At 43.8% G+C, this 20,110-nt stretch overlaps 1 protein-coding gene across 1 annotated transcript; it reads right to left on the bottom strand.

Annotated features, from left to right (window-relative positions):
- Positions 1-268: 268 nt before the first annotated feature.
- Positions 269-15,776, bottom strand: DNAJC21 (DnaJ heat shock protein family (Hsp40) member C21). The gene is made up of 12 exons (XM_068422993.1): positions 15,604-15,776; positions 15,140-15,233; positions 14,081-14,204; positions 13,065-13,187; positions 9,767-10,071; positions 8,294-8,445; positions 7,847-7,934; positions 7,446-7,604; positions 6,730-6,769; positions 1,934-2,121; positions 1,457-1,529; positions 269-754 (listed from the first exon to the last, which is right to left on the bottom strand). Exons 1-12 carry the CDS (start codon positions 15,698-15,700, stop codon positions 578-580), a joined length of 1,620 nt encoding a protein of 539 aa, XP_068279094.1. The 5' UTR covers positions 15,701-15,776; the 3' UTR covers positions 269-577.
- Positions 15,777-20,110: the final 4,334 nt, after the last annotated feature.

Genomic DNA, 20,110 nt, shown 5'->3' with positions numbered 1-20,110 from the left:
ACAAGACTTTTTTTCCAACACCTGGCCTAGAGGTAGATACACAAAACCAACAGGACTTGTCAAAACTGATAACCAGCTTTGTCATCTTACTCCTTCCCTTCCATCCGCTGTTTAATATAATTAAATAATTTGAAAGGACCCTTGGGGATGGCAGAAAAACCTGTGTTCTTCCCTGTCTTTGTGATGGTTCATCTTTGATACATGATCAAAGCCTCCTCTATTGGCTGCACTCACCCCAGCTAAGCCCTCTCAAAAGAAAAGGAGCAACACAAGTGTTAAAATAATTTATTATTTCCTCCATGCAGGTTTCAACAGGAACACAAGGTGAGTAGCTTTGAAATACGATTTCCCCATCCCAGATGTGAAACCTGCTGAGATGCAGGTAAAATTCAGTCATTAAAAGAAAGGCTGATAAAACCAAAAGAAAGCACAGGTTCCGTCACAAGAGGATATTCCTTTTGTTGCATCTTCTTTTTTTTTTCCAAAATTAGGACTTGCCTTCTGTGTTTAACTCAGAACACAGGCAATGTGTATCTTTCAGTTCTGGGAGAGTTTTCATGAACAATTCTGAAGACTGTCACTGTAACAAAGTTCTGTTTTTACGTTTCTCTTTCTTGTTTCTGGTGTTTACGGCTCCATTTACAGCTGGTGCTTGTGTTGCTTTTGCATGTCCTGTGGCTTTTAGGTGTTCAAACAGTTTATTTCGGGATGGAAATGCACAGTTGCAGGTCACACAGTAGATGGGAACTTCATTCTACAATGAGGGAAAAACCAAAATAGTTCACATTTGTAGATAATATGTAATAAATATGTCAATTTGTTGTATGCAGTTTTTCTTAATGAAATGTGAATAAGCTGTTTGTTTCTATCACAGATATTCCATTACTGATTAACAAGTAACTATATATATAACAAAGACAAATATGACTTCTTGAAATTTTAAAGAGTACTAAGTAGAACCAAGAACAAGAGTAGAAGCCTTGCAAATCTAAGATAAAGAATACTTTTGATCTCACCTGACTAAAAAAGTCTATACACTTACTACTTTGGGCTCTGAGATTTAGCGAATTTAATGTGTCTCAGCTGTAGTTATTACAAGATTTTGCTTGTTCTGGGAAGCATTAATATTGGGAAAGGTGCAAATGGTACTGCCTGTCACCTGCCTGATAACAACTCTGTCTTTGGTTGTTTAATTTATTTGGTTTGAACTGCCTTGGATACAGAGCTTTAGCAACTCTCTTAGAACTGAGATTTAGTCCTGCTTTTTGCAAGGACATGAGCTGATGTTCCAGTCTCCTAGCTTCTAATAAAGTCACAGGGATAGAAATACCTGCATTATTAAAAAATAAGCAAAAAACTGGAACAGAATTTGTGGACTGGAGGTGATGAACAAACCAACCTTGTTTCTAATAACATGACCCCCAGCTTTTAAGTAGTGTTAAGTGATGTGACATACCATTGTTGGGTGCTCTGAAGATGCCTTAGCAGACTTTTTTGCATCCTTGGCTTTCTTCCCTTTAGGCTTAGTACTGCTCATAAGCAAAGAGAAACCAAGATCAGTGCACAGGTACATTCAACATTTAAGATCTTCTGACAGTTTTAAGTCATCACTGTCTCTGCTGCTTCCCCCTGTTCTTCCTTTACACAACACAATGCAAGTGCTTCCAGCAAAAAAATAAAGCATTTTAATTTGTACAATAAAAGATTCAGCTGGATGATAAATCTGCTACTGGTAAGTGATGTGACAGGGATCTGCAGTCAAACACCATTTCCAAAGTAAATCCTAACACTCCTTGTTTACTATCGTATTTATTCAACTCTGATGTAGTGGAGTAGCCCCCAGTTCACATTGGTGAGTAAATCTAGACTTGTTGGACAGTATCAAACATGACACAGAATGACAGTGTGACTGCAATATTGCAAGCCAGCATACCTTTTTGCTTCAGTTTTTGCCTCATTCACTTGGCCAACATCTTCTGTAGTGCTTGCATCCTCTGACACAACACATCTTTGGCCATCATTTACCAACTCCTCTGCTGCGCTGCTGTCGTCCACACAGGGCACCTCTTTTTGTTCAGCTGTTTCTTCATCAGTGCTTTTATCAAAAGAGTCCTCGTAAGTCTGTCCAAACAGAAGAAATGCAAGTTAACTGCTTTAAGTTCATTAGTTTATAATATTATACCTCATTTACCTCAAACATGGGTGGGTGGGGAGAACACAAAGCCATGGACTCTTCTTTAATTTTACTGTGTGTTTTCAGTGAGATTTTTAACAGGTAAAACCTTGGTTCTCCTGTTTTGAAAGATGAGGCCACCTGTGATGAAGGGGAGAAATACCAATAAAACAGCCCCTAAAACTATGGAAGAGGAGAATTAAGGTAGCTTTTAATTATACACAGGGCTTATTCTGTTCTGGCTACCATTTTACATTATAAGATAATGGCTTTGCTTATAACTTTACAAAATGTTAATTATTTAGACTGAAGTGTTCTGTACCAGACACCTGCGTTAGGACACATAAGCCAAAACAAGTGAGCTGATGAAGCTGGACAGACACACTGTATTTTTGCTCCCTAACGTTAGGAACACTGGCTGCCTTTTCCATGTACCAGAAGACAAAGTAGACTCAATACTTGCAGTTTGGCAAAAGATCAGTCCCTGAGCACACCTGAAGCAAAACAGCTCAGCTCCCAAAAGCAGGATAACTAATTTGACCTTGCACTACATTAATGCAACTCTATCACCTCTAGTATCTTTGCAGAGTCTCAGCTACCTGAAAAATCTTGGCTAATCTATCTACCTTCAGGAAAACAAAACAAAAAACATAGCGATTCCCCACAGTCCATAAAGTTTGGTACAAGATGGAGGTTATGTTTCCAGAAGAATCTCTCTGCACAAGATTCCAGCTCATGCTATGCGAGAGTGGCACCTACTGTCTGGGCTGCAGAAGACCTCGTGACCAAACTGACAGACACAGTGCTTACTTGCAACCTATACAGTAAGAACAAGACCTGATCTCCAGCTGAGGAGGCAAGAGTTGAACAGGAGCCTAATGACCTGCATGGAAACAAGAAGGTCAAGCCAGTACTAACTTAGACTACGCAATACAAGCCAAAGTGTCAGGGAAGTTTCTTGAGGATGAGAGATAATGATGGTGTGGGAGAGGGCAGAGAAGGTGAACACGTAATAGGAAACTAGGGGTTAGGCATGGGGAAGACAGGAGACCACCTTGGGAAAGGATGTAAGAGGCAGGACCTGGTACAGATAGCCCAAGGCTAGGACTGAGGTAGTAAGTAGAGAAGAGGTAAGACTTGAAAAGGATCAAGCTTGATGAAGGCAGACAGGAGAGTTTGCTCACTATGGCACTCCTGCCACTCAAGCCTGAAAACAGCTTGCAGTTCTTGAATTTCACCCTGCTGCTGTCAGCACAGATCTGTCATATCATGCACAGACTCAGATCCTGGAGTACAACAGATTTGTAAACAGGAGTAACACCATTCAAGTGAAAGGTGAAATGGATGTGTCTGTTCCAACAACTATAGCATCAGTAGGATGCCAATAACGTGTTAGCCCCCCCGATACCCCAGCCCCACCAAATTTACAGATTAACAAACAATATGTTATACCAACTCTAGCAACCAAAGCAGAAAATAACCACCAAACAACTGAGGTGCTAACACACTAAGGCCGGCCATTGCTGGTCTTTCTGATCAACTCCTTGCATTCTCCCTATCTGCCTGTTTCGTCTTTTTCTTATATTTCAGACTGTCATCTTTTTAGAGCCAGCACCACATTTATTAGGAACTGCACAAACAGAACAAAGTGAGGTCTATGAGATTATTATCATAAAATATGACCATAACAAGTGTAATAAAAAATATTTTGCAGTCAAAGAAGAATTTAAAATATCTGAAAACAGTCTTCAAGTTCTGTAGAATTTCAAGGTCTCTCCTATTTTTCAGGACAAAGAAAAGTTAAGTTAGGAGATAACAAAATTGGGTTGTAAAGTTCCCTGGATATCATTATGAGACTACATACTGGCCTGGTTTGAGCCAGGAACAAGGGTTCCGAGGCCAATTACACCCCAACTGAAAAAGAGATACTGGCAGCATATGAAGGAGTTAGAGCTGCTTCAGAGGTAATTGGTACTGAAGCACAACTTCTCCTAGCACCTCGACTACCAGTACTAGGCTGGATGTTCAAGGGTAAGGTTCCCACTACCCATCATGCAACTGATGCGACGTGGAGTAAATGGATTGCATTAATTACGCAGAGGGCTCGAATAGGAAACCCTAATCGCCCAGGAATCTTAGAAGTAATCATGGACTGGCCAGAAGGCAAAGACTTCGGAATGCCACCAGAAAAGGAGGTGACACGTGCTGAAGAAGCCCCACCATATAATGAACTACCAGAGGATGAGAAGCAGTATGCGCTGTTCACCGATGGATCCTGCCGTCTTGTAGGAAAGCATCGGAAGTGGAAAGCTGCTGTATGGAGTCCCATACGACGAGTCACAGAAGCCACAGAAGGACAAGGTGAATCAAGTCAATTTGCAGAAGTAAAAGCCATCCAGCTGGCTTTAGACATTGCTGAGCGAGAAAAGTGGCCAAGGCTGTATCTTTATACTGACTCATGGATGGTGGCAAATGCCTTGTGGGGGTGGTTAAAGCAGTGGAAGCGAAGCAACTGGCAGCGCAAAGGTAAACCTATTTGGGCTGCTAAATTGTGGCGAGATATTGCTGCTCGGCTAGAGAAACTAGTCGTGAAGGCACGTCATGTAGATGCCCACGTACCTAAAAGTCGGGCAACTGAGGAACATCGAAACAACCAACAAGCGGATCAAGCTGCTAAAGTGTTCCAAATAGATTTGGACTGGGAACACAAAGGTGAACTATTTTTAGCTCGGTGGGCTCATGACACTTCAGGTCATCAAGGAAGAGATGCAACATACAGATGGGCTCGTGACCGAGGGGTGGACTTAACCATGGACTCTATTGCACAGGTTATCCATGATTGTGAAACATGCGCCGCAATTAAGCAAGCCAAACGGTTAAAACCTTTGTGGTATGGGGGGCGGTGGTTGAAATATAAATATGGGGAGGCCTGGCAAATTGACTATATCACACTCCCTCAAACCCGCCAGGGTAAACGCTATGTGCTTACCATGGTGGAGGCGACCACCGGATGGCTGGAAACATACTCTGTGCCCCATGCCACTGCCCGGAACACTATTCTGGGCCTCGAAAAGCAAATCTTGTGGCGACACGGCACGCCAGAGAGAATTGAGTCGGACAACGGGACTCATTTCAAAAACAGTCTCATAGACAACTGGGCCAAAGAGCATGGCATTGAATGGGTATATCACATCCCCTATCATGCACCAGCCTCTGGGAAAATTGAACGGTATAATGGGCTGTTAAAAACTACCCTAAAAGCAATGGGGGGTGGAACCTTTAAAAACTGGGATAAACATCTGGCACAAGCTACCTGGTTAGTTAACACCAGGGGATCTATCAATCGAGCTGGCCCTGCTCAGTCAGACCTTCTACATACAGTAGAAGGAGATAAAGTCCCTGTGGTGCATGAAAGGAATCTATTGGGAAAAACTGTCTGGATTGTTCCTGCAACGGGCAAAGGTAAACCCATTCGTGGGATTGCTTTTGCTCAGGGACCTGGATGTACTTGGTGGGTGATGTTGCAAGATGGTGAAGTCCGATGTGTCCCTGAAGGTGATCTGATTATGGGTGAGACTACTTAAGTCTGAACTGCATGTTGTTGCTGCATAAGTGTCTTTTAGGTTAAGACAGTGGTGATGCGACCGGAGCTAGCTTCATCAAGTGGCGTCCAGTAACCTCCTCGAGTCTGACATCTTTAACCTGCAACCCGTGGGCACGAACCATGACAAAAGAGAGACTGCTAGCCAGAAAGACTGCTGAGAGACTGCTAACCAGATGCAAACCCACAATCCTGAACCAAATGAACTTGATGGACTTTTTGCATAAAGATGAATCATAGACTAGTGATATGTATATATATATTTGAAAATGAAAAGGTAGTGGTGATCTGAGTATGACATGAATGGTATGGAATAAGGGGTGGAATGTCCTGGTTTGGCTCAAACCAGGCCATATAGTCTTAGAGAACCCAAGGTCACTGCTTACGAGTAAAGAGCCGAAGGGGGTTGTACCTGCAGGGAGGAGTGGACGGGGCAGGTGACCCAGGATTGACCGGCAAGGTATTCCATCCCATACATGTCATTCTCACTTTCCTGTTTATCACTAACCCACTGCCTCCTGGAGGTGGGGCCCAGGAGGGAGGGGCCCTCCTGTCTCCCACTGATTGGTACCAGCTTTGCCAAATCTCCTGTTAAAAGCCTGCAGGTGTGATGGCAGTGGAGCTTTTGCATTTTGCCCTCTGCCCGTGCTGGGGGGAGCTACTGCCTTTTCCCCTCTGCCTGTACTGGGGGGAGCAATTCTGCCTGAGGAGGATTTCCAAGCTCTTGATCTTGGTTTTGTACATATTTGTATATATTTGGTTATTTCTATTATTATTGTTATTATATTCTTTTTCATTATTCTAGTTTATTAAAACTGTTTTAACTTTCCAACCCATAAGTCTCTCTCCCTTTTCCCTTTCCCTTTCCCTTGCGGGGGGGGGGGGGGGCGAGGGTTAACAGAGAGCATCTGCCACCTGGTTAATAGCTGGCCCAGCTTTAAACCGTGACACATACCATCATTGTTTTCTGTTTCTTCCTCTGCTTCTTCGAGAGTCTGTAAAGATAAGAATTTAAAATTACCTCTTTTAAAGAAAAAAAAAAACAACAAAACGAACAAGTACAATTTCTAAAAAGGTATCAAGTTATATTTTTGTTTATCCTCTTAACATGATATTAGGGAGACAATAGCTACAAATAGAAAATTACTCATGCCTGAAATGGAAACAACAGTTCTCCTAAACTACTCACTACATTGAGTAAAACATTTATTCTGCTCAGACTGAACTTGAAGATACTATTGAGATAGTTGGTATTATGCTTTGGTCATTCAAAAAACAAGTTGTGCAACTTACTTCATCAGTTCTGATTTTAGGCACACTCATTTTCTATGTATGCCAGCATCCAACTGACAAAAAGTACCAAAAAAGTACCACATCAATAAACACCGGCCCTGTGCAAGCTCCCGTTTGAAAAATAAGAATCACTACTTTTCCTTAACATGTAACTTTAAGATGCAGAGAAAATATGAGACTATTATCCTGTAACATTTGAATTCAGTCATACTAAGGCATGCATTTTACTGGAACTCTGATGCTAAGAACTATTTTAAGTTGCACAATACTGTGAGTTCCAACACAACTATGAAGCATCAGAAGCTCCCTCTGAGGGCATCCAAGACTTATTAAATCACTAGTCACGGTAAAATTAAAACCGATTTAAATTTAAAGTACTTCTGCTTGGGCATGTCTTCTGTTTCTTCCTCCTCTTTTGTATGTATTCCATTTGCATCATCCAAAGCTACAGGAAATTTCCCTTCTTCTTCTTCCAGTTGCTGTCGTAAAAGTGCTACCATCTCTCGATGCTTCTTTGATTTTTCGTGATTCTTCATTCTGTGAAGACCAGAAGATTGTTACTGCAGGTAGCTCTGTGCAAACATTGTTATATTTACATATAAATTAATAACAGGCCCATTATCCATCACTACTAAGTATGGAAAAATTCTGCCCTGACAATGTCTCTACTGGAAAGACAACACTTATGGTTATGTGAGTTAAAAAGTCTTTAAAACACATTTTTAAAAAAGTTAAAACCCAACACCCCCACCCCCAAATGCCCAACCACAAGCACTTACGCTTTCTCAGTTTTTAACAATTTGTCACAAGCAGGGCAGTACAGACCATCAACAAATTTGGCTTCTTCTGTCTCATCATTCAGTTTGTCTGAAGACACCAGTGGGGATCAGAAAGACAAAGTCAGATGAGCAATTTCTGAGTAAGCTGCTCTTAAAAGCCCCAGCAAATAGTCACAACACTAACATTCAACTTCTTCAGTATTACTGACACGCAGACAGATCAAGACCATCTCACCAAATCATACATTAGCATAAATTAACAGCTGTAGCTTGATGTCTTCTCATGTTCAATGGAAAACACCAGAGAGGGCAAGACTCTAGGCTCGCACACCTCAGCTGGAGGCAGGGAGTTGCACTACAGTCAGAACTGTGAATCTGGGGCTTTAAGTGCAGTGAGCCAATACTCGGGCTGCAATGACTCAATATAGGTCACCCCCCACCCCATACCTTCAATGCCTTTTGTCTCCTGTTCTTCTAATTCATCTTCATCAACTGATCCATCTCCAAATTCCTTTTCATATTGTGCCTCCATCTCCTGCAACTCTCTCTCCAGATCTGACATAGTTATCCAGCTCTGCTCTTTATACTGCTCAGCAAGCCTTTAAGTAGAATAATACAGTAACTTCTACGTTGCGTCCATGAGATGGGAATTACAGAAAGAGTATTATTTAAAAGATAACTTGTTCTTCTCTGTTTTTTTTTTAGGAGGAAAGTCCTGACCATATTATGATGAAGCAAACAATTGCCTGTAGGGCCTGGAAATCTGAGCAGTTAGTTTGTGATGTCAATGGGCACATCTACGCTGCAAGTAAAGCGGTATTAACGTAGGTGAGTCCAGCTTGATTTTCAGGCAGGAAATGCTATGCAGCATGGTCAGTTATCAAGCTGACAGCACAAAAGTCAGCTCACCTCAAAGCAGTACAGCTGCTTTTACCTGCTGCAAGATCCGATCCAAACCCACAAACGGTACAGGACCACAAAAGCCACAAGCACGTTACTGCTTGACTCTGCGCTATGGGAATGTACCAGCTCAGTTTTCCAAATCTAGGTGTGGCCCAAGTGATCAATCAGTGCACCACCATACAGCTGAATTTTGCTCCAGCTGGCTCCTGGACTCAGAATTATCAAGCCATTTGTCAGTAAATGTGTAACTGCTTCATTCTCCCTTCAGGAAAAAAACCCATATATATCTCTCTATAAAAAAATAAGTAAATTGTACATAATATATTCCATATATATTTTAATTATTATTATATAATTTTAATCAATATGCAATTATTTTGCAAGTGCACTTTTACTATTAAAGTAAATTTAAACTCCTTCCTCCCCTTGGCAGGCAAAAAGTTCTTCTAGTTGAAAGAATAAATTGTGCTTACACTCAGGAGACCGCCTCTTCCTTCTACTTAATTTTGGGAAAAATAAAAGCATCAAAAAACCTGCACTCAGTCCAATGAAAGGGTCCTTTCTGAAGAGTTAAAAGGAAAAGCAGTACTAAGTTCATTTTTCCCACTTTCTACAGGCAGGTACAGTTCCAAGGCAGGTGAAGCTGATCTAAGTCCAGGATGTCACAGTCCTGTTGTCCCTCATTCCAAAACATACATTCTTTTTTCTTTAAAGGAACAATGATAACTATTAAATCTTACTTCCCCAGGTAAGTAAAAGCACACTGGATTCTGTGCTACTGAAGCCAGTTACCTGCAGCACACATAACTACTCCCTGGTTATCTTAGTTCTCTACAGTCAGTACAACGCAGACACTCTCAAGTTTTAAAAAGCTCAGACTTGAGACCAAAACTAACACAAAATTTTCAAGGATGTTTAAAAGAGCAAGCGGAGCTACTATTAGAATCTCTCTATATAGTATCCTCATGGATAGTTTCTCCAAGTTTAAAAGAAAAAATTTGTTCCATATTTACATACTTGGCTTGTTTGAGCTTCTGCTGCCTCCGAAATTCCTCTGCTTTCCTAGTTTTTTCTGCATTTTGTTCTTCTAGAAGTTTTCTGTGAGCCTGTACTCTTTTATCCCTTTTGCGAATAAAGGCTACTAGCTGACGGACCAGTTCATTCCTCTCTTTCCTTGCTTTATCTCTCGTTTTCTTGTTTTCTTTCTCCATAGCTCGTTTCTCCCACCGGTTTGAGGCTTGTCGTGTGTCATATTCTTCTTTCCAAGCAAAGTTTTTCTGAGTACAGAAACTCTGCCAATATGCATAGAAAGGATGGACTACCTGTAAGAAAAAAAAAATTAAAGTCACTTGTTTAGGGGGAGGGACAAAAACCACACCAAATAATTCAGGACTTTTGGAGCAGTTTTGTGTCTTCTATACATGCCACAGTTTTCCCTCAGAGTATAAATAAATCACATGAAGGTTCAGAGAAACCTCTAATATCAACCTTTTCAATTTTCAAATCATGCCAACTCAACAACCTTGTCTAAACTATTCAAAACTGTAACTTCTAAAAAGTATCCCATGGCAGGACTGGATCATACTGACACTACTGCCCAGTTACTTAGCTGCGCTGTACTTTTCCTGTCAAACTCAAAAGCACAATCAGAATTAGATACGCCATCTGCAAGCAGGCATATGTAAGTGTCACCTAAGAACCACCATACTTAATTACACCAAAAGTCAGCCATACATTTCCAACAGCAGCCAGTGACCAGCACAAAAAGAGCAATAAAACAGATGTACATAATGTTATTTCTTCCCTGTATATTCTCTCTGCTTCCAGAGCAAGACAGAAATTAATAGCCCTTGATTGATTTTTCTTTCATTAATTTGTTTAATATTTCTTTTATTAACCCATGTAAATTGGTACAATAGCATGGAGCCGTGACTTGCACAGTTTAACAAGGGGCTACGTGAAGATGCGTTTACTCCTGTTTTGTTAGCAAATTATATGACTGTGCGTTAAACTGATGCCCTCTAGCCCTCACATTAAAAGAAACAGTAAATGATCTTTCCTATTCTCCTTCCTTTTACTATTCATGAGTAAATGCTGGATTAATAAAATGGCATAGTAATTATTTTTTGTTTTGTTCTCTAGTCCTCTCCAAACAATTACTAACCTTCTCCATTTTGTATATTCAGGAAATAAGATATGCCTAAACTTCCTTCTTACATTACTTGCCCCATTAAGGTGCCTTTTTACTGCTTACTCCTACATGTGCTACTGTTTACAGTTTGGAATACCTCATAGAAATAATGGCCTATCTACATGCAAAGGTTCATGGCTGTGGCTCTGGCCTCTAAGTCACTACAGTTTTTCTCTGCTATCACAAAAACTCAGCTCTAGAATAACCAATAAATATTAATATTTAATCCAATAATCTAAGTGCGATTAGACTCCCTATCTCAGATTTCTGCTTCAGAAGGGGATATCTTCTGTGCAAAAGGATGCATGGCCATCAGCTGATGACAGGGATCATCCTCCCCTTCACCACCTGTATGAGCTAAGACTTTCCTCCTCCTCAGCAGCTACCTGAAATACAAGCACATCTCTGACATTCTCCAGAATAATGTACAGCAGCTCTTCTTGAACTCCCAGGTGGATTGGAGCTGATAGCTTTTGCTTCTGCATCCAACTGACCTACAAGTCTTCTCTTCCAATGCAGTCTTGTGAAGTCACAGATTTAAGAATATCTTCCCTGGCTGCTTGGCATTGATCAAGCTGCCTCTCAAGCTTCTTGTGAATTAACTCAGTAGACTGAACCAGAGAGCATTCACATTACAGATGTTGAAGCCTCTGCAGAGTTTTTGTAGCTCCCTTCTAAAACTCCTCCCTTTTCCCACGATAATCCCATTGAGTAGAGAAGTGGGCACTGCAAGGCTAGAATCCTCTGACAGTGTAATCTCTTTGTCTGAATAAAAGATAACAGAGATAATGACTTCCCCATTTAAATTAGACTATTTCCCATAAAATACTCCTATAAATCCCTTAAAAAAAAATAAAAAAACAGTAAGCATTCTTCCTCCAGAACACCATGAACAAGGCAGATGTCAAAGCACGCTGGTGCTAGAATTCCAGCCATTTTTGCAGTTATTAACTGACAACATAAAAGCTATTTTGGGTCTATAATCACATCTATACCATGGCCTCAAAACAAGCAATTTCCAAAAGATGTTTCAAGATAACTCCAGTAAAAGACAGATTTTAGTGGTTTCACAGACACTAAATATTCTCTCCCTCTGAAAGATTTCCATTTGTTAAGCCATCCTGTAATTTTACCTGACATTCAAACACCCATTCTAACACTTCTTAGTTTGATTTGTAATTGTTTCCAACTCCAGCCAAGTTTTGTACCATTGAAGTTACTCATTTTTAAGGTATGTATCAATTTAAATTTCATAAATAATTAGTCATACAGTACAATTCTACTAAAAGTGACAGAGAGAAGTAGCAGACTAGGAGCAACATTTGAGTACACTGACACTGTGCAGTTATTCACTGGGGAAAGTGCTATTACTTTACTCTTTAATTTCAACACAGGAATACTGGTAACCTTAAAAATAAAACCCTGTAAGTCTGATAGAATACAGCAAATATTTGGAAAACCAGATGACAAAAATTCAAGTGTCCCCCACACATTTTCTTTTCTTGCTTCCCAAAGAAGAACATGCAATATTACGGAAATTAAGTCTTACTACAGAATAATTGGAATGACCAGAGCATCACAGTGGGAGTTCACATTGCAGGTCAGCCACCCCATCTCCCATTTTCTAAAGGCTGTGTTATGCAGTAAGTGCTATGTGGTTTTCCTAAATAAGGCAAGACACTACATGTTATTAAAATGCTTATTATGTTAAATAAAATATTAAAATGTTTATTTAAAAAAAATTATCTTAGTATCCCTTTCTGCAAAGTGAGTTGCATTAAAACACTGGTAAACTGTTCTCATCAGGAAGCAAAGAAAACATCTGTTCTTTTGTTTTATAGGCCTTGCACTACACTTAAGTTTCACTGACATAATGGATGGTTAGCCCTGTGAAGTGTTTGTCTGACATAGCCTGGCTACTAATATACTCCAACAGGAAATACCAATTTTAATTCACCTAAATAACATGAATCAGAGCACAAGCACTTCCTTTATAGTAATGGTCTACAGTAGTAGAAAAGACAGCAGATACATGGTTTTGTATTCACCTCAGAGATCAGCAGGAGCCTTTCCTTTAATGACTTAACTGTGTTACTTTCAGTTCAGAGTTACACTTGCTCTTACCGTATCATAGTCACTTTGGGAATATCCAAACATAGGGAATTCTTCAGTATCTTCCTGGATCATATACTCCATCTCTTCTTTTGCAATCTTTTCAAAAACTTGTCGATAGACTGTAAAGAATCCCTGAAATAAATAAAAATATTTTTTAAATCTGACTAATTTTGCGTGGCTCAAGAGTAGATGTACAAATGCTCAGCTACAGTAATGTGTTTTAGAGAAATACTACAATTCTGCAGCAGCAACTCAAAATCAGGGTAAAGGCCTTGTAAGCACTTGCTAAAGACCTTGCTGTTTAACAAAGTTCCCATTCTTTCACATCCCTTTTATTTCCACCTCTTTCATGTAGTCTGTCTGTCTCACACATCAACCACCTGTATTCAAGTCTAAACAAAAAAAAAGTTTCAGCATGCTGGAGATGTTAAGTTTCTGGTTACACAGGATCGGGTTTTGAGGAATTTCGAAATATAAAATTCACTATTAAGTATCCTATCTCTTTTTAAATTGTTACTAACTCACTCCTAGTATAGTAACACAAAGACATATAAGGATTTTCTCTGGCAGAGGTTCTTCTAATCACCTGGAGCTTTTTAAGTTATGACGAGCATCTAAAATCCAACAGCGAATTAAATTATAGGAAGCACATTTCCCCCAAGGACTGTTGTTACATTACTTTTTTTTTCAGTTTGAGAAATTCTAGCTTGTTAAAGATATTTCTGAATAAACAGATGGCATTGCAAAGCATTGGAATGCTTCACTATATAACGTAAACAAGTAATATACACACACCCTGTAGTTGTATGGTATAGCTGGAAATCATGCGTAAGGAATTGTTGGACAATAAGCAGGAATTAAAGCTTCCCTAAGCATTCTGTGTAAATTTTGTCTTAGAAAGATTTGTGTAAGCATCATTACTACCTGTGTGCAACAATTCCACACATAGCTTTTCAACATAAAGCAAATGCCAACACTTTGCATGAAATTTAAATTGATTCATTAAAGATTAATTAATTCATTACCTTTTCATCATCCCCGTATCCAGAGTAACAGCTAACAGTGAAGTAGCGCAGCAGATCTAAACTGTCATCTTGATAGTCTCCATCAACTCCTCCTTTCAGCAGAGCCTCCCTGTGATTATCGTACCTAGCAAAAATTCACAGTATTAAGGATGTAGAGACACGGAACATTCCCCAGCGCTGGTAAGCTAACACAGTACACGTATCACCTCAATGTAGAGATTAGTCCAGTGTCTGGAATTTGTGTCTCATACCCAAAGTCTTCAGAGAGAAAAAGAGACAGGCTCAGTACATATTCTCTCTTGACCTTCAGTTTGCTTACTATTCCTTATCTGCAATTTCTATAGCAGCAATTTCTAGCTAGCAAACACATTTGAGCAAAGTACTTCAATGAGCTTTCAGAAATGAGTAGGACATTATTTAAAATCATCCAGTACTTACACAAAAAACCCAAATCATGCACTAGCATATAAAAATTGAAAAATGGCATTTTCCTTTCAAGGAGGACAAACTTACTACAGGTGGTTTTGGCTGCATAATCTGATAGATGCTTCAGCCCGTTTGAAAGACAAGCTACACAGAACATTTAAAGCAGCAATCTCTGAAGAGATGTGTGCACCGATTTCAAATCGGGACTGTGACAGAAACACGACACCACGTATGTCACTAAGGCTGCGCATCTGCAGCGATCATCAGCACGCTGAACACCTGCACCCGCTCAGCGTGGTGCTGGCTCTTCCCCCGCCACAAGGCAGGGAAGCCTGTGACCGGAGGGATCCCTACGCTAACGAGCAAGCTGCCCCCTGCTCTGGGAGGAAAGACAGAGGCCGTGTCCCCAGAGCACCCCTCGCCCAGCCCGACGCCACCTCCCCAGACACTGCCAGGAAGGTGCCTCCCCCCTGGAGGCCGCACGTCGCACGGCTCGCACCCCTTTCACAGCGGCTGCTCCGGCCACAGAGGCCCGTGCCGACCCCCCAGCAAGGCCCAGCGAGCAGCAAAGTCCTGCCTGAGACAGAATTTAAAAAGCCTTTTCCGGGCCGCTGCCAGACAAACGCTGCTCACCACGCTCGTTCCTGGGGGTCACTGAGAACGTCGTACGCCGCCTGGATCAACTTGAACTGCTCCGCTGCCTCCTCCGCGTTCTCGAGGTTTTTATCTATAAGACGATTTAATGAAATTGTAAACGAGTGAGCGCACGACAGCAGCACCCCCCCCGCGACCGCTTCAGAAACCCGAGGCAGCAGCACCAAGCCGCGAGTGCGTCCGAGGGCGCTGCCGCAAGCACCGACACGCTGCCCGGGCGCTGCCGCCCGGCCCTGCTCCCCGCAGGCCCCGGCGACAGACCCGCGGCGGCCCAGCCCGCACCACCGGCGGGGCGCCGACTGCAGCCGCCTGCCAGGAAAAGGGGCTTCTCCTCCCGCAGATGGGGGCCCGCGGGGCCAAGCGAGGCCGAGGCGGGCCGGGCTCTCCCTCTCCTCGGGCCTGCGCTCGGGCCGGGCCCGCGGCGGGCGGCGTCGCGGCCGTACCCGGGTGCCAGCGCAGGGCCAGCCGGCGGTACGCCCGCTTCAGCTCCTCCTCGGCGGCGTCGCGCTTCACCCCCAGCACCTCGTAGTGACACTTCATGGCGGCGGGGCGCCGGCTCCGCGTGGGGGGAATCGCCGGCCGGCCGGTAGCGCGGCCAGGGCAGCGCGCGGAGGCGGGGCCGGCGGCGGCGCAGCCACCGGGAGCCCGGGCCGCCGACGCCCCCCGCCGGGAGGAGCTACGAGGGCGGGAGGCGGGGCGGACGCGGCCGGGGCAGGCCGGCGGAAGGGAAGGAGGGCGGAGGGCCGGTGCCGGCGCCACGCCCCCTCAGCGGCTGCCAGCCAGTGTCGCGTCGCCCGGCCGGCTGGTGGCTGCAGGAGAAGCTCCGGGAGGCTGCTGTCCCCATCCGTACTGCCGGGTCGTGGTCTTACAGTCACACGGTGTCAGATCGCCTTGTATTAGAATTTCTGTGAGTGCTCCCAAGTGCAGCCAACACAGACCCCGTGTCTCCATTACCGGTGTTAACTACTTTTTTTTTGATACCTGTGCTCTTCAGAGAGCTCAGCTTTAGCCCAAGCCACCTTCTTCTCTAGATCAGACGTGCATCAGTTGGCACTGCATGAACGGAGCTTCCGATCAGACAGAGAGATCTGGGGGTCTGGGTTGATGGCACGTTGATATGGGTCAGCAGTGTGCCCTGGGAGCCGAAAGGGCCAGCCGTGCCCTGGGGTTCATCCAGCACAGCACAGCCAGCCCATCGAGGGAGGTGACTGTCCCACCCTACACTGCACTGGGGCGGCCCCACTGCGAGCACTGTGTCCAGTTTTGGGCACCTCAGTGTAAGAAGCACATCAGACTATTTGAGTGTGTCCAGAGGAGGGCAACCAAGATGGTGAAAGGCCTTAAGGGCAAGACTGAGAAGGAACAGCTGAGGCCACCTCGCTTGTTCAGCTTGGAGAAGAGAAGGCTGAGGGGGGACCTCATGGCAGTCTGCACCTTCCTTATGGGGGGAGGAGCAGATGCCTGTATTCACCAGTGTTTCCAATCAGATGGCACACAGGCCACCCTGTTATAGAGTTAACACTGAATTTCCCTTGCCCTGCCCGGTGAGATAAAACTTAGTGCTTAACAGGTCAGCGTCCTCTTGTGCCAGCAGTGTCTGTTCAGCACCAAGATGCCAGAGGCTGAAACCAGCAGAGGAACCAAATAGGAACAGGCCATGAGCAAGATCTCGAAACACAGAGAAGCTGAGGGAGCAAACAGGGAAGCAGCACTGGAGTCAGTGGAAGAACCAGGTCATGAGGTCTGGAACTGGAAAGCAAATTAAAGAAAGGTAATGAAGAAATAGTCCCCGAGAGGTCTGTAACTATTTACTAACATCAGTCAATAAAAATTTCTTGGAATCAGACTTAATGAGCACTATAAAGAAATGCTCGCACAATTATGGTCAGAATTCTTTGATCTGGTTGGAGGGTGATGTCTTTACACTTTCTGTGAGAGAACAGTTGTACACTCCTTTCCCCAGCAACTCATTTAACTAGGTCTGGCAAAAGGGCACACTCGCAGGCAGTAATTTCCTAAAAGCTTCATGAAAATACAGCCCCAAGTGAAAGCTGACTTCATGCTGCAGCTCTGAGACAATGTCAACTGTCAGATGGTGGGCACCAACCACAGTGAACTAAACTCTGGACTTTCTGCTGTTTATCAGCGTGCAATAGTCGCTGCTGTATTTAAAGTATAGACATTATCCATGAGCAAAAATCAAGGCTTTTGTTTGTAATAACTTTTAAGCAATATTGGAAGCTTACTTGCCAATTTTATATGGAAAAGTCTACATGGACTCACTCTACTTTGAAAAACAAGACCTAAACAACACTTACAATTGAACTGAGGACAGCATTCAAAAAAAAATTGCTTGCATGTGTAAGCATATGAAAGCGTGGAATTCTGTTAAACACAATTACTGCTTTTAAGCACTGCTACTCTAACAGAGAATCACAGGCAATTCGATTTCCGGTACCTGTAGGTTTTGATACACAGTCACAGGTAATATATACTTCTTGCCTTTAGGGAACTTGCAATAAGTTGTATTAAGGGCTAGAATTCTAAGTTAGCCTGTTTCTGCCCCATAGCTATGTTTCAGGTCCTAAGAACCTGAGTAGGTACAGCAGCTAGCACAGGCAAAAGTAGCAGCTCTTTTACTATTAATAAAAAAGAGCAATTAAGAGGCCACGACCCTTTGCATTCCCTAGGGATCATAGAACGGTTTGGGTTGGAAGGAACCTTAAAGGTCATCTAGTCCAACCCACTGCAATGAGCAGGAACATCTTCAACTAGATCAGGTTGTTCACAGCCCCGCCCAACCTGACCTTGAATGTTTGCAGGGATGGGGCACCTACCACTTCTCTAGGCAACTTGTTCCAGTGTTTCACTATCCTCATAAAAAAATGTCTTCTGTATTTCTAGTCTGAATTTACCATCTTTCCGTTTAAAACCGTTACCCCTTGTCCTATCCCAACAGGCCCTGCTAAAAAGTCTGTCCCCATCTTTCTTATAAGCCCCCTTTAAAAACTGAAGGCCGCAATAAGGTATCCCAGACCCTTCTCTTCTCCAGGCTGAACAACCCCAACTCTCTCAGCCTTTCTTCATAGGAGAGGTGCTCCAGCCCTCTGATAATTTTTCTGGCCTTCCTCTGGACCCGCTCCAACAGGTCCATGTCTTTCCTGTGCTGAGGACTCCAGAGCTGGATGCAGTACTGCAGGTGGGGTCTCACCAGAGCGGAGTAGAGGGGCAGAATCACCTCCCTTGACCTGCTAGCCACGCTGCTTGTGACGCAGCCCAGGATACAGTTGGCTTCTTGGGCTGCGAGCGCCCACTGCCGGCTCGCCATTCTCAAGCTTGTCCAGGTTCCTCTGGATGGCATCCTGTCCCTCAGGCGTGTAAACTGCACCACTCAACTTGGTGTTGTCTGCAAACTTGCTGACATGCACTCAATCCCCCTGTCTATGTCACTGATGAAGTTATTAAACAGTACTGGTCCCAATACAGACCCCTGAGGCGTACCACTTGTCACTAATCTCCATCTGGACATTGAGCCATTGACCACTACGCTCTGGATGCAACCATCCAACCAATTCCTCATCCACCAAACACTCCACCCATCAAATCCATCTCCCTCCAATTTAGAGAGAAGGATGTTGTGCAGGACCATGTCAAAGGCCCTACAGAAGGCCAGATAGATGACATCCATAGCTCTTCCCCTGTCTGCTGATGTAGTCACTCCATCAGAGAAGGCCACAAGGTTGATCAGGCAAGACTTGCCCTTGGTGAAGCCATGCTGGCTGTCTCAAATCATCTCACTGTCTTCTATGTGCCTTAGCATAGCTTCTAGGAGGATCTGTTCCATGATCTTCCCAGGCACAGAGGTGAGGCTGACAGGTGAGTAGTTCCCAGGGTCCTCCTTGCTACCTTTTGTAAAAATGGGTACAATGTTTCCCTTTTTCCAGTCACTGGGGACTTCACCTGACTGCCATGACTTTTCAGATATCATGGACAGTGGCTTGGCAACTACATCAGCCAACTCCCTCAGGACTCTGGAATGCATCTCGTCAGGTCCCATAGATTTCTGTATGTTTACGTTCCTCAGGTGGTCTCGAACCTCATCTTCTTTTACAGTGGGAGAGACTTTGCTCCCCCCGTCCCTGCCTTGCAGTCCACCTACTCGAGAGGTGTGGGAAGAGAGGTTGCCAGTGAAGACTGACGCAAAAAAGTTGAGTTCCTCAGCCTTCTCCTCACCTGTTGTTACCAGTTTGCTGGTCTTGCTCATCACAGGGGGTTAAGCTTTCTTTGACCTTCCTTTTCTGGCTGACATACCTGTAAGAAGCCCTTCTTACTATGCTTTGTGTCCCTTGCCAAGTTCAGCTCCATCTGCTCCTTGGCCTTCCTGACCCCAACCCTACACAACCGGGGCAGCGTCCCTATATTCTTCCCAGGATAGCTGTCCCTGCTTCCACTCCCCACGTGTTTCCTTCTTGCCCTCTAGTTTGACCAGCAGGTCTTGACTCATCCGTGCTGGTTCCTGGCCTGATTTCTTACACCTGGGGATCGAGAGCTCTTGTGCTCTGTGGAAAGCATCCTTAAAGATCTGCCACCTCTCTTCTGCTCCCTTGTCCCTGAGGGCAGTTTCCGAGGGGGTCCTATTGACTAACTCCTTGAACAGCTGGAAGTTTGCTTTCCTAAAATTCACATTTCTGACTTCACTCTTGGCCTGACTCATATGCCTCAGGACTGTGAACTCCACCAGCATGTGATCACTGCAGCCCAGGCTGCCTCCAATCTTGACATCACTGATTAGCTCACTTGTGTTGGTGACCAACAGGGTCGGTATCGCACCCCCTCTGGTAGGGCTGTCTATTACCTGGCTTAAGAAGTTATCCTGAATGCACTCCAGGAGCCTCCTGGATTGCATACAGCTTGCTGTGCTCCTTTTCCAGCAGATGTTGGGGTGCTTGA

Source organism: Nyctibius grandis, chromosome Z, assembly GCF_013368605.1.
Source record: "Nyctibius grandis isolate bNycGra1 chromosome Z, bNycGra1.pri, whole genome shotgun sequence".
NCBI classification, from domain to species: Eukaryota; Metazoa; Chordata; class Aves; order Nyctibiiformes; family Nyctibiidae; genus Nyctibius; species Nyctibius grandis.
The sequence above is the reverse complement of the archived record's forward strand: the minus strand, read 5'-3'. Positions and strand labels throughout refer to the sequence as shown.